The sequence below is a fragment of the Pongo pygmaeus genome, chromosome 23, assembly GCF_028885625.2.
Source record: "Pongo pygmaeus isolate AG05252 chromosome 23, NHGRI_mPonPyg2-v2.0_pri, whole genome shotgun sequence".
NCBI classification, from domain to species: domain Eukaryota; kingdom Metazoa; phylum Chordata; class Mammalia; order Primates; family Hominidae; genus Pongo; species Pongo pygmaeus.
Window position 1 is genome coordinate 30,345,936 of NC_085931.1, and position 15,338 is coordinate 30,361,273.

The window sequence follows — 15,338 nt, forward strand, 5'->3', positions numbered from 1 at the left end:
ATGCTGGGATTACAGGCATGGGCCACTGCGCCCAGCTGTTTTAAGTTTTTATAAGGAAACTCTATTAAAGTATTAATTGCATAAGTAGAAACTAATAAAAATTTAAAACTTCCCCAACCTTCCTCTGAGTTGGGAACCCCAACTCATAAAATCTGGTTGGGTGGAGGGAGTCACCCATAGCAGAATCTACTTCCAATCTAGATTTTTTTCCTCTTGTAATCAATAAAGCCAAAATCATTCATTCATTTTACTTATGTGCTTACAGTCATTCATTTTCCTTGTCATCCCTCCCCCATCCCCTTTTAAAGCTTGCCAGGACAGTTATTTTTTAAATACGGTCAGCATAACCACCCAAGGGTTAGCAGTTGTGGTTCTTGGAGAATTTCACTTTCATACTGTTTACCCTGTGAAATATATTAACTTTGATTCAAAGGACTTTAAATCTCTTATGTAAATCTATCCAGAGATGTGCTGCTTTATGAAACTCCTCCCAACACCCATACATCTTTACAATCAAAGGATTACTCCTGTTTCCAATCAGATGTAAAGTACACACTGCAGCCAAAAGAAACTGGTACATATCAGAATCAAAGCATAACCAGACCACATAGGGAGTGAGAGAAAACCTGTTCTGCGAGGAGCACAGACCCGGTGTGCAGGGCTGCTATTTTGTTGTTCTGTGCCAAAACCCAAGTTGTTGTTGTTGTTTGTTTTTTCGAATGTTCCAGTTTCGATTTCTCTCTGCGTGGGCCTGGCTAAATCCCATTGATGTTCATGGAAAGTGTGTGCTCATACAAAGACAGGAGCCGCTCACTAACCTCCCTGCTGCAAATAAATACCATCTCCTAAATTATCACGTCTCCCACCACATATACACACACAGTTCTCATTAATCCTAGTGGCCATGCCATGCCTTAGTATTTTTACTAGAGACAGGGTTTCATCATGTTGGCCAGGCTGGTGAAATTGCTTTACAAAGAGATGCAAATGAACCATCCAGTTTAGGAGGTCCTTAATATCCATTCACAGATATTTAGAAAGAAGCTTTAATGGGCGGGGGAAGGGGGGCCGCTGAAGGAGGCAGCTGTCGGAGCTGGTGAAGAATCATAGGCAGTGACAACTCAGACAAGCAACTCTGAAAGTGCAAGCCTCTTTTGTTAAGTTGTACCTCAAAAATAAATTCACTAAAGCAAAGCTAATCTATGGGAGATAGAAATCAGAAAAGCGGTTGCCTGGGGTGGTGGGGGTGGGTGGGGTGATAGGAACAGGCACTGGGGAACTTCCTGGGGTGATGGAAATGTTCCATATCTTGATTGAGGTGGTATTTATGTGGAGGCTGACAAATGTCAAAACTCAATGAATTGAAAACTGAAGATCTGTGTATTTTATGGGTATACAGATTATATCTCAATACAAAAATACCCTACATTTATTTGGTCATCATATAATGTTATAGATTATTTCTGCTCTCCTGAGTTACTTCTCCCCTAATATATTAGTACCAAGAAAAAACTTATTAAAAGCTAAAACATGGCTGCGTGTGGTGGCTCACACCTATAATCCCAGCATTTGGGGAGGCTGAGGCGGGAAGATCACTTGAGCCCAGGAGTTTGAGACCAGCCTGGGCAACATAGGGAGACCCCATCTTTACAAAACTACAAAAAGAATTAGCCGGTTTCTACAAAAGAAAATAGAAACCTGAAACTGAAAAAAATAAAATAAAAATAGCCGGGCATGGTGGCTCGTGCTATGGTCCCAGCTACTCAGGAGGCTGAGGCGGGAGGATTGTCTGAGCCCAGGAGGCAGAGGTTGTTGCAGTGAGCAGAGATTGAGCCACTACACTCCAGCCTGGGCGACAGAATGAGACTCTGTCTCAGGGGGAAAAAAATTAAAACTTACTCTGAACAATGAAAAACATGTCATTAGTGGCAGAATTTAAAAATTCAAATCAGAATGTTTCCTGAGAATTCTATACAGCCACATGAAGCATTTTTACTTGCAGTAATTCATTTAAACCTCCCAACAAACGAAGGCAGTAGAAAGGGTCATTCCTTTTTACAGATGACAAAACTGCGGCTCAGAAAAGTAGCCTTGGTTCAAATTACACGACTTCTCAGAGCGCAATTAAGAGCTAAACCAGGTCAGCTGTCGTGGCTCACACCTGTAATCCCAGTACTTCGGGAGGCCGAGGTGGGCAGATCACCTGAGGTCAGGAGTTCGAGATCACCCTAGCCAACATGGTGAAACCCCTGTCTCTATTAAAAACACAAAAATTAGCCAGGTGTGGTGGGCACCTGTAATCCCAGCTCCTCAGGAGGCTGAGGCAGGAGAATCGCTTGAACCTGAAAGGCAGAAGTTACAGTGAGCTGAGATCTCACCACTGCACTCCAGCCTGGGCGACAGAGCAAGACTCTGTCTCAAAAAAAAAAAAAAAAAAAAAAAAGAGCTAAACCCAAACCACTTGGCTCCACAGCCCTCATTCAGAACTGCTGCACTTAAGAGCTGGGTTTGAAATGAGGCAACTTTCAGAGTGGGAAATGTCTTCTAGCCAAGAACTGAAAATTGACTCTCTACATAAAAATCTATTAAGGAAATCAGCTATGGTCACCTAGAAGTAGATGCTAATTTATTTTTCACCCCAAACCCTTTTTTCTGTAGTTCTTGGAAAGAGAGGAAAAATACAAGACAAATATCCCCCAACTTAGCCATCACAGGAAAAGCTGACTAAAAAGGGCCTACAACGTGGAGACCGACTGCTAGAAGCGCCAAAACCTAGAAACAAGCTATATTAATATACCTATTAATAGCTATAGTCAAAGGGAATAGCTATAGTCAAAGGGAAAACAGGCCAGTCAGGAGACAGCAGAGGTGGGGGCAGAGAAGGCCTCAGTGGAAATAAATTTTTTAAAAAATCATAATTGCCGGGTGTGGAGGCTCATTCCTGTAATCCCAGCACTTTGGGAGGCTGGGGCAGGTAGATCACAAGGTCAGGAGTTCAAGACCATCCTGGCCAACATGGTGAAACCGCGTATCCACTAAAAATACAAAACTTAGCCAGGCATGGTGGTGCATGCCCGTAATCCCAGCTACTTGGGGAGCTGAGGCAGGAGAATCACTTGAACCCGGGAGGTGGAGGCTGCAGTGAGCCGAGATCACGCCATTGCACTCCAGCCTGGGTGACAGAGCGAGACTCCGTCTTAAAAAAAAAAAAAAAAAAGAGAGAAAGAAAGAAAAGGAAAAATGTATGCCAAACATGGCTAAGGTCTCCTCCCAACATGCATGCCAATTATAGTGTAAATGAGGCTGCAGGGCTGCTCATGTCTGTACTCCCAGGAGCTGCTCACATGTGGAATTCTACTGCAGCCAGGGCAATGGATAAGGGGAGGTGGCAGAGACCAGACTACACATCACGCTTGAGATATAAAAAGCAGGGAGACGGAGAGACACGTGGCTGCCTTCGAGGACACCTTGGGATCCCAAATCTATAAAACATGCATCTGCAGAATATATATGATTTAATGTAAGGTATGTTATAGTGTACATAAAATACATGCATAAGTAAGAAGGCACTGGAAGGAAACACACCAGAATCATAAATGGGATATTTTAGGGTAGTAGCTACACAGGTGATTTTCATCACCCTATATGTGTGTGTGGGTTTTGTTTGTTTGTTTGTTTTGGTGCTTTAAATATTTCTCCAATATCATGCGATCTTTTCTATTTGAAAAAAGAACAGTGAACAGGAGCAGCTTTGGAGGGGTAGGGGGCAGAGAGAATGGCAGGATCTGGCTTTTAAGATAATTCAATAGATGTGGCTTGAGTCGAGCGCTCACACCTGTAATCCCAGCACTTTGGGAGGCCAAGGTGGGCGGATCACATAAGGCCAGGAGTTCGAGACCAGCCTGGCCAACAGGTGAAACCCCGTCTCTAAAACTACAAAAGTTAGCCAGGTGTGGTGGCACACATCTGTAATCCCAGCTACTCGGGAGATGGAGGCAGGAGAATCACTTGAGCCTGGAAAGCGGAGGTTGCAGTGGGCCGAGATCGTGCCACTGCATTCCAGCCTGGGCAACAGAGCAAGACCCCATCTCAAAAAAAAAAAAAAAAAAGAGGCCGGGCGCAGTAGCTCATGCCTGTAATCCCAGCACTTTAGGAGGCTGAGGCAGGTGGATCACAAGGTCAGGAGTTCGAGACCAGCCTGACCAACATGATGAAACCCCATCTCTACTAAAAATACAAAAATTAGCCGGGCTTGGTGGCGCACACCTGAAATTCCAGCTACTCAGGAGGCTGAGGCAGGAGTATCACCTGAACCCAGGAGGCAGAGGTTGCAGTGAACTGAGATTGCACCACTGCACTCCAGCCTGGGCGACAGAGTGAGACTCTGTCTCAAAAAAAAAAGAGAGAGATGTGGCTTGAGAGATGGCGTCTGGAGCATTCCTTGCTGGGGGCCAGGGAGGGGCCTCCTGAGCTCAGAAGCACAGGGGTGAGGTAATATGAAAGCCCCTCACCTTCAACAAGAGCAGAGAGGACAAGGGACAGCCTGAACATACAGACCACAAGGAAAAGGGATGGGTCCAATTCACATACTGCTTTTAATTGTTATTAATGAGTTGTTGATGTTTAAAAATCAAGAGAAAAATATACTAAAAATTTTTAAAAATGATTAAAAACTATGTGTATCTTATTTTTTTCCTAAAAAGAAACATGAGCCAGGTGCAGTGGCTCACGCCTGTAATCCCAGCACTTTGGGAGGCCGAGATGGGCGGATCAAGAGGTCAAGAGATCGAGACCATCCTGGCCAACATGGTGAAACCCCGTCTCTACTAAAAATACAAAAATTAGCTGGGCATGGTGGCACGCACCTGTAGTCCCAGCTACTTGGGAGGCTGAGGCAGGAGAATCGCTTGAACCCAGGAGGCAGAGGTTGCAGTGAGCCAAGATCGCACCACTGCACTCCAGCCTGGCAACAGATCAAGACTCTGTCTCAAAAAAAAAAAAGAAGAAGAAGAAACGGGCTGGGCACAGTGGCTCATGCCTATAATCCCAATACTTTGGGAGGCCAAGGCAAAAAGATCACTTAAGGTCAGGAGTTCAAGACCAGCCTGGCCAAAAATGGTGAAACCCCCATCTCTACTAAAAATACAAAAATTAACTGGGCGTGATGGCACACGCCTGTAATCCCAGTTACTCAGGAGACTGAGGCAGAGGAGAATCACTTGAACCCGAGAGGCAGAGGTTGCGGTTAGCCCAGATCATGTCACTGCACCAGCCTGGGTGACAGTGAGTGAGACTCTGAATGAGTCAATCAATAAAAAGAAAGTTGTAAGAATTTTTATTCATTGTACTTTGTTCATAAAGCAACTCTGGAGGGAAGGACAAGAAATGAAAGCAAAACTGGATGGAAGTAGACTCTTCAAAAGGAACATTTGTATATTTCTTGAGTCATGTGAATGTACTACCTTTCAAATAACTACACTTCAAAAAGATAACCAATAAAAGGCAATATGATGAACGATATTTTATATACATTGTAGACTAACTTTGTTAAAGTAACTTATGGTTTGATTTTTATATAAGTATATAGTAAACAGTTATGGAACTAAAAAACTAAAATGAAGTTAGAGTATTTCACATAAAACTATAGAGTTTGTAACTCTTGGGTCTGGCAACTCCTGGTCCCTGTTTGTACCTGACTGGGCGGAGTAGCCGACAGGAGCTCCTCATTCTCCCATGACTTTACTGCATCAGCCCAGCTCTAGGGCATCTCAGTTTATAAGGTAAAGCCAACAGTTTCCTAGGCCTAGTGCAGTGGCTCACACCTGTCATCTCAGCTTTGGGAGGTCAAGGTGGGCGGATCACTTGAGGTCAGGAGTTCGAGAGCAGCGTGGCCACCGTGGTGAAACCTCGTCTCTACTAAAAATACAAAAATTAGCCGGGTGTGGTAATGGGTGCCTGTAATCCCCGTTACTCAGGAGGCTGAGGCATGAGAATCGCTTGAACCCGGGAGGTGACGGCTACAGTAAGCTGATATTGCGCCATTGCACTCCAATCTAGGCGACACAGTGAGACTCTGTCTCACAAAAAAACAAAAACAAAAATCGTTTCCTGATGATCACAATATCAGTGCTTAAAGGCGCAGGCATCACCTGGCACTTGGTTAAGCATGCCACCTGACACAGGCAGGAATGTCTGTTATCAGAGGGGGAGGGATGCTTGGATGAAGGGCCGCTCTAGCTCTTAGGATGCTACTTCACCCCAAAATGACTCAGAGCAGAAAAGAACTATTCTTGTCATTCCAGAAGCACCTGCATTGCTTGTGTGGAAGAAATGACCTCCCTTCCCCTCTTCTCAGGGCAAGAGCTGTTGGCGTCACTTGTCTGATAATGTGGCACATACGGCATATGCACACCCACTCCCTGGTCCCTGAGCATCTGGCTTCCTCCGCTCCATAAGCACCTCTACACCAAATCTTTATCATCCCTCACCTGCTGCCCACAGCAAAAAGGCTTATTGTTTTTGTTTCTTTAAGGAGAGCCTAAATCTTTTTTATGTTTACAACTTTCTCTTAGTCAAAAAAATTTAATAAGTTGGGCATGTCGGCTCATATCTGTAATCCTAGCACCTTGGAAGGCCCAGGTAAGTGGATTCCTGAGCCCAGGAGTTGGAGATGAGTCTGTGCCACATAATGAGATCCCGTCTCTACATAAAACTTTAAAATTAGCCAAGAGCATCATTCTTCACAGAATTAGAAAAAACAATTCTTGGGCCAGGCGCGGTGGCTCATGCCTGTAATCCCAGCACTTTGGGAGGCCAAGGTGGGTGGATCATGAGGTCAGGAGATCGAGACCATCCTGGCTAACACAGGTGAAACCCCGTCTCTACTAAAAATAAAAAAAAAAATTAGCCAGGCATGGTGGCAGGCGCCTGTAGTCCCAGCTACTCGGGAGGCTGAGGCAGGAGAATGGCATGAACCTGGGAGGCGGAGCTTACAGTGAGCCAAGATCACACGACTACACTCCAGCCTGGGTGACAGAGCGAGACTCCATCTGAAAAAAAAAAAAGAAAAAGAAAAAAGAAAAAACAATTCTAAAATTCATATGGAACCAAAAAAGAGCCTGCACAGTGAAAGCAAGACTAAGCAAAAAGAACAAATCTAGAGGTATCACACTACCTGATTTCAAACTATACTATAAGGCCATAGTCATCAAAACAGCATGGTACGGGTATAAAAATAGGCACATAGACCAATGGAACAGAAGAGAGAACCCAGAAATAAACCCAAGTACTTACAGCCGACTGCTCTTCAACAAAACAAACAAAAACTTAAAGTGGGGGAAAGGACACCCTTTTCTACAAATGTGCTGGGATAACTGGCTAGCCACATGTAAGAGAATGAAACTGGATCCTCATCTCTCATCTTATACAAAAAATCAACTCAAGATGGATTAAGGACTTAAATCTAAGTCCTGAAACTATAAAAATTCTAGAAGATAACATTGGAAAAACCCTTCTAGACATTGGCTTAGGCAAGGATTTCATGACCAAGAACCCAAAAGCAAATGCAATAAAAACAAAGATAAATAGTTCGGACTTAACTAAACTAAAGAGCTTTTACACAGCAAGAGGAACAGTCAGCAGAGTAAACAGACAACCCACAAAGTGGGAGAAATCTATACAATCTATACATCTGACAAAGGACTAACATCCAGAATCTACAAAGAACTCAAACAAATCAGTAAGAAAAAAACAAACAATCCCATCAAAAAGTGGGCTAAGGACATGAATAGACAATTTTCAAAAGAAGATACACAAATGGCCAACAAATATATGAAAAAATGCTCAACATCACTAATGGTCAGGGAAATGCAAATCAAAACCACAATGCGATATACCACCTTACTCCTGCAAGAATGGCCATAATCTAAAAATCAAAAAACAGTAGATGTTGGTGTGAACAGGGAACACTTCTACACTGCTGGTGGGAATGTAAATACAACCACTATGGAAAACAGTGTGGAGATTCCTTAAAGAACTAAAAGTAGAACTACCATTGATCCACCAATCCCACTATTGGGTTCTACCCAGAGGAAAAGAAGTCATTATACAAAAAAGATACTTGCACACACATGTTTATAGTGGCACAATTCACAATTGCAAAATCGTGGAACCAACCCAAGTAGTTGGGATTACAGGTGCCCGCCACCATGCCCAGCTAATTTTTTGTATTTTTAGTAGAGATTGAGGCCCATCAATTGACCAGTGGATAAATAAACTGTGGTATATATATTCAACGGACTACTCCTCACCCATAAAAAGGAATGAATTAACAGCATTTGCAGTGACCTGGATGAGACTGGAGACTATTATTTGAAGTGAAGTAACTCAGGAATGGAAAACCAAACTTCATATGTTCTCACTCTTATGTGGGAGCTCAGCTATGAGGACGCAAAGGCGTATGAATGATGCAATGGATTTTGGGGACTTGGGGGAAAGAGTGGGTGGGGGGCAAGGGATAAAACACAACAAATAGGGTTCAGCGTATACTGCTCGGGTGATGAGTGTGCCAAAATCTCACAAATCACCACTGAAGAACTTACTCATGTAACAACATACCACCTGTACCCCAATAACCTATAGGAAAAAAAATGAATTAAAAAAAATTATCCAGGCATGGTGGCATGCACCTGTAGTCCCAGCCACACAGGGGGCTGAGGCAGGAGGATTCCTTTAGCACAGGAATTCAAGGCTACAGTGAGTTATGATTGCACACTGCACTACAGCCTGGCCAAAAGCAAATTCCTTTTTTTTTTTTTTTTGAGATGGAGTCTCGTTCTGTTGACCAGGCTGGAGCGCAGTGGCGCTCACTGCCACCTCTGCCTCCCGGATTCAAGTAATTCTCCTGCCTCAGCCTCCTGAGTAGCTGGGACTACAGGCTCTCGCCACCACGCCCAGCTAATTTTTGTATTTTTAATAGAGACGGGGTTTCACCATGTTGGCCAGGATGGTCTCGATCTCTTGACCTCTTGATCCACCCATCTCGGCCTCCCAAAGTGCTGGAATTACAGGTGTGAGCCACCGTGCCTGGCCTAAAAGCAAATTCTTTAATTAAAAATAAAAATAGAGCCAGGCGCGGTGTCTCATGCCTATAATCCCAGCACTTTGGGAGGCCGAGGCAGGTGGATTGCCTGAGGTCAGTAGTTTGAGACCAACCTGGCCAACAGAGTGAAACCCTATCTCTACTAAAAATACAAAAAATTAGCTGGGCATGGTGGCGGGCGCCTGTAATCCCAGCTACTTGGGAGGCTGAGGCAGGAGAATCGCTTGAACCCAGGAGGCGGAGGTTGAGATGAGCCGAAATTGTGCCATTGCACTCCAGCCTGGGCAACGAAAGCGAAACTCCATATCAAAAATAAATAAATAAATAAATAAATAAAAATAAAAATGTTAATGAGATTTATGAACAGAGAATCCAAGTGTTCCCCCTGGGTCCCACTTGTTGAGAATATAAACAGCAACTGCATTTCATAATACCTCAGTTTGGAGAAAACAGGGTATCCATTCTGCCCTCTCCACAGCTCAGTTACATTGGACCTCTTTCTGTTTCTCAAATGCTCTAAAAGCACATGCCTGCTACAGGGCCTTTGCATCGCTGCCCCCTAGAATATTCTCCTCCTTCTCATCACACCTCAGGAGGCCTTTCACAGCCACACAGGCTAAGGCTGCCCCTTCACATCTCCTACCCTTCACCTTCATTCATGCAAAAAAATACTAAACGTATCTGGGATACCCCATCTGTCCTACGACCTTATTCTGTTAACTTCAGAGCACTTTTCACAATTTGTAACAATTTCGTTTATTGGTTTATTGTCTATCCCCTCTGAATGTCAGCCCCACAGGGCAGAAATATTTGTCTACTCTGTTCATTGCTGCACCCCCAGAACCCAGCACAGGGCCTGGCACACAGCAGGTGCTCAACCACCATCTGCCAAATCAATGGAGAAAGAAAAGGAGGCGAGGGAAGGAACAGAGGGGCTGCTTGGTTCTGCTACACATCACATGCACAAAAGCATAGATTCTGCTACTTTTCCAACCCCTCACACTCAAATACTCTACACTGGATAAAAAGAAAATGTGATCCCAGGAAACAATTCAAATACAAGGTGAGCATCCCTGAGGCAGAACGTTTGGGAGCCGAAGTGTTTGAGATTGCAGATGTTTTCAGATTGGGGGACATCTGCGCCATCCTTACCAGCTGAGCATCTCAAATCCGAAAATCTGAAATCCAAAATGCTCCAGTGAGCAGTTCCTTTGAGTCCCATGTTAGTGCTCAAAAGTTTTAGATTTTAGATTTATTTATTTGGAATTTTTTGTTTTTGTTTTTGTTTTGAGGCAGGTCTCTCTCCATCACCCAGGCTGGAGTGCAGTGGCGTGATGTCAACTTACTGCAACCTCTGCCTCTCAGGTTCAAGCGATTCTCCTGCCTCAGCCTCACAAGTAGTTGGGACTACAGGCGCATGCCACCACACCCCACTAATTTTTATATTTTTAGTAGAGATGGGTTTCACCATGTTGCCCAGGCTGGTCTCAAAACTCCTGGCCTCAGGCAATCCTCCCACCTCGGCCTCCCAAAGTGCTAGCACTACAGGCATGAGCCACCATGCCTGGTCAGATTTTAGACCATTTGAGATTTTGGATTTGGGATGCTCAACCTGTGATATAATCCATGAGGACAGGGGATTTGTCTTTCTCATTTGCCACTGTGTTCCCAGAGTCTAGACTTGTGCCATATACAATAAACATACAATAAATCCTTGTTGAGATAATGCAAGACCCAACAGCTAAATGAATAAATGAATGGCACAGGCTTTGCTATAGTTTGATCCAGGCGATATATGAAATGGAGCTTCAACGTTAAAGTCCCAGAGACTCCCAATGTGTTGGCCTAAGGGCATCCTTTCCCTTACAAGGCCACCATCCCATTCCAGATGCCTGAGTGAGAGAAACAAAGAACTTTCTGTTTCCAAATCTCTAAGGTTACTGAACAAACAATGCCAATTAACTTACCAGGGGAACCCAGTAGGTATAGAGTGCACCAAGTCTCATTTCGGGAACAAACTGAGAGCAGGCAAGAAGTAAGAAATAGAGGCTGAAAAAGTATTTGAACTGGTTGAACAGCACCTGGAATGGAGGGAGACAACAGAGAAAGACACTCAGGGCTTGTCTGATGAGATCTGGAACATTTGGCGGGAAATGAATAACATTTAAAAACATTCCTGCGGCCAGGCGTGGTGGTTCACACCTATAATCCCAGAACTTTGGGAGGCCGAGGCGGGCAGATCACCTGAGGTCAGGAGTTCGAGACCAGCCTGACCAACATGGAGAAACCCTGTCTCTACTAAAAATACAAAAATTAGCCAGGCGTGGTGGCAGGCACCTACAATCCCAGCTACTCAGGAGGCTGAGGCAGAAGAATTGCTTGAATCTGGGAGGAGGAAGTTGCGGATCGTACCATTGCACTCCAGCCTGGGCAACAAGAGCGAAACTCTGCCTCGAAAATTAAAAAAAATAAAATAAAAATAAAAATTCCTGCTTTAGAATACAATTTACATGATACTTTTCACATAGAGCTTAAACACTTCCATATGTCGTTTAGAAAAACATACATGGGTAATAAAAGTATCATTTGTAAAAGAAAGAGTAAATAATTTATACATGGAAATTGTAAACACCAAATTCAGAAGAGTAGTTACTTCCTGGGGAAGGAGTAAAATCTAACATGGAGGGGCACACAGGGGCATCAACTATGTTATGTGTGTTTTGGGGTTTGGTTTTGCTTTTTGAGACCAGGTCTTGCTCGGTCACCCGGCTGGAGTCCAGTGGCGTGATCGTAGCTCACTGCAGCCTCGAACTCCTGGGCTCAGGCAATCCTCCTGTCACAGCCTCCCAAGTAGCTGAAACCACAAGCATGCACCACCATGCCCAGTTAAATTTTTTGCTATTTGTAGAGACAGGGTCTCCTCCTATGTTGCCCAGGCTGGCCTTGAACTCCTGGGCTCAAGCGATCCTCCCACTTCAGCCTCCCAAAGTGTTGGGATTACAGACCTGAGCCACTGCGTCCAGACTGTGTTATTTCTTTTTTCTTTGTTTCTTTTTTTGAGATGGAGTCTTGCTTTGTTGTTTAGGAGGAGGTTTTTGTGGAAAATGCTTATGCTATAAGGTTGAGTGCAAAAAGAAAGATAAAAAGTTATGTCCAGCCAGGCGCAGAGGCTCACACCTGTAATCCCAGCACTTTGGGAGGCTGAGGCAGGCGGATCATGAGGTCAGGATATCAAGACCATCCTGCCCAACAAGGTGAAACCCCGTCTCTACAAAAATAAAAAAAATTAGCCAGGCACCTGTAGGCTACTCAGGAGGCTGAGGCAAGAGAATCGCTTGAACACAAGAGGCAGACATTGCAGTGAGCTGAGATCGCGCCACTACACTCCAGCCTGGGTGACAGAGCAAAACTCCATCTCAAAAAAAAAAAAAGTTACATCCACGTCATGTCCAGACGTGGTGGTACGTGCCTGTAATCCCAGCACTTTGGGAAGCTGAGGTTGGCAGATTGCTTGAGCTCAAGAGTTCGAGACCAGCCATGGCAACATGGTAAAACCCCATCACTACAAAAAATACAAATATTAGCCAAGAGTGGTGGCATGCACCTGCAGTCCCAGCTACTCAGGAGGCTGAAGTGGGAGGATCAATTGAGCCCAGGAGGTGGAGATAGTAGTGAGCCGAGATCATGTCACTGCACTCCCACCTGGGTGACAGTGAGTCCCCCACCTCAAAAAATAAAGTGAAACCCCATCTCAAAAAATAAAATAAAATAAAAAATAATTTTTAAAAAGTTACATGGCCGCACACAGTGGCTCACGCCTGTAATCCCAGCACTTTGGGAAGCCGAGGCGGACGAATCACGAGGTCAGGAGTTCAAGACCAGCCTGACCAACATGGTGAAACCCCGTCTCTACTAAAAAATAAAAACAGTAGCCGGATGTGGGGGCACGCGCCTGTAATCCCAGCTACTCAGGAGGCTGAGGCAGGAGAATGGCTTAAACCCAGGAGGTGGAGGTCGCAGTGAGCTGAGATCACACCATTGTGCACCAGCCTGGGCAACAGAGGGAGACTCTGTCTCAAAAAAAAAAAAAGTTATGTCCACAATATGACCTCAATTCCATAAAATAACACAGTCAAATCTTCCCCTGAGGAGCAGCTGGGTGCTAGTGTGGTTCTGACCATTGGCATGCACCCGAGAGTCAGACTGACACCACATGACTAGTTTGGGCCAATAGGTAATGAATGGAAGTACTGTGTCTCCTTGAGGCTAAGGCAGCTAAGAGCCATTGGTGCCTCTTGCGCCACCCTGGTGACTTTGGTGGCCACATATTCCAGGTGGCATAGCCAGGAAATGGAGGAGTGTGGCCCAGTCTGCATCAGACTTTCCATGAATGAGAATAAACCTATTCCTCACTTAAGGTACTGAGAGTTGGGGAGAGTTGAGGAAACTGGCAATGAGTATAGTCAAAATCAACCTTAAAAACATTCATGGCTGGTCACATTCATGGCAATGAATATAGTCAAAATCACCCTTAAAAACATTCATGGCTGGGCACCTATAATCCCAGCACTTTGGAAGGCCAAGGTGGGTGGATAACCTGAGGTCAGGAGTTCGAGACCAGCCTGGGCAACATGGTGAAACCCTGTCTCTACTAAAAATACAAAAAATTAGCCAGGTGTGGTGGTGGGTGCCTGTGATCCCAGCTACTTGGGAGGCTGAGGCAGGAGAATTGCTCAAACCCGGGAGGCGCAGTTACAGTGAGCCAAGATGGCTCGCTGTGCTCCAGCCTGGGCGACAGAGTGAGACTCCATCTCAAAAAAAAAAAAAAAAAAAAATTCAAATTGCTGTTTGGGAGGCTGAGAGAGGAGCATGGCTTGAGCCCAGGAGTCTGAGGCTGCAATAAGCTCTGATCATGCCACTGCACTCCAGCCCAGGCAAGACAGTGAGATCTGGTCTCTAAAAAAAAAAAATTCCAATTGACCTTGAACCCGACTATGTAATAGATTTGTGCGTCTGTACTACCACTCAATATCTAACACTGCCATTATGTTCCTTTCTGTTTTGGAGCTGATTGCTACTGTTGCTTCTCAAAGTCAAGTGGTGTGTGTTTGGAGGCCGTGCTGGATAAAAATAGATATTTAATTTATGTGCATGTTGGGGGAAAGGTTTGCTGAGTACATGTCTATGGATTAGTGTAAGTTAACGTGGAAGTGTTATGCCACCAGAAACATTTATTATTAGCAAAAATATTAATGAAAATTCTCTCTATAGATGGCAAAATTAAAATGCCATCTTTATTTTTTCTCCTCTAAGCTATTATCTCCCAACTTGCCAATACTGACTACATGTGTCATGGTGGGGGGAAATTTAAGCACTGCTGACATTCTTTTCTGCTGTTTTGGTCATAATGCTAGGTCCCCAGAATGTCTTTTTCATTCTTAGGCTTAGCACACCAAATACATATGAAGTTACTCTAACTGAGCAGGTGGGGTCACACAGCCTTGCAGACAGAAGGCAGGTGCCCCCTCCACCCCACCCCACCTCCAACCCCGCCACTACCCAGTGCTGAACCCAGGGAAGATGAACAACCAGGGACTAAGGTGGCACAGAAAAGTCACCGACATCTGCCACAGGGAACTCAGTCTTTTAAGACTGTACTGGCGGGCAAGGTGGCTCACATCTGTAATCCCAGCACTTTGGGAGGCTGAAGTGGGTGGATCACCTGAAGTCAGGAGTTCAAGACCAGCCTGGCCAACATGGTGAAACCCCATCTCTACTAAAAATACAAAAATTAGCCAGGCATGGTGGCACATGCCTGTAATCCCAGCTATTCGGGAGGCTGAGGCAGGAGAATCGCTTGAATTCAGGAGGCGGAGGTTGCAGTGAGCCAAGATTGCGCCACTGCAGTCCAGCCTGGGTGATAGAGTGAGACTCTGTCTAAAAAATAATATGACATGACATGACATAACATCTGTACCAACGCATGTATTTGTGATTGAAAAAAGAAAAGAACATGGTCCCTGCCTGCACGTACCCCAGGAAGAAAGGCGAAGAAATTGTACTTCTGATTGTTGATGACATTTCGAGGATACCTCTGGTCTCTCTTCTCGGGGTGCCCCAGCCAGACAGTGCGGGGCCTGGCCTCCCCTCCACCGCAGCATCTCAGCCACTTCCAGCACCTGTGGGAAAGAAAGACCCATGCATCAAGGCCACGCCCACACATCAAGGCTGTGCTCAT

At 44.9% G+C, this 15,338-nt stretch overlaps 1 protein-coding gene across 8 annotated transcripts in view; it reads right to left on the reverse strand.

The window, feature by feature from the left end:
• Window positions 1-15,338, reverse strand: part of LOC134739258 (cytospin-A-like) — a 177,432-nt gene that overhangs the window by 85,016 nt on the left and 77,078 nt on the right. For all 8 annotated transcript variants that reach the window (XR_010125866.1, XR_010125867.1, XM_063662787.1 and 5 more), the window contains 2 exons: window positions 15,135-15,279; window positions 11,068-11,181 (listed from right to left, as the gene is read on the reverse strand). Coding sequence is in view for 6 of the 8 variants with exons in the window: in XM_063662787.1 (XP_063518857.1) it covers window positions 11,068-11,181; window positions 15,135-15,279 (259 nt within the window). In the remaining 2 variants the exon portion in view is untranslated. The remainder of the gene's footprint in view (window positions 1-11,067; window positions 11,182-15,134; window positions 15,280-15,338) is intronic.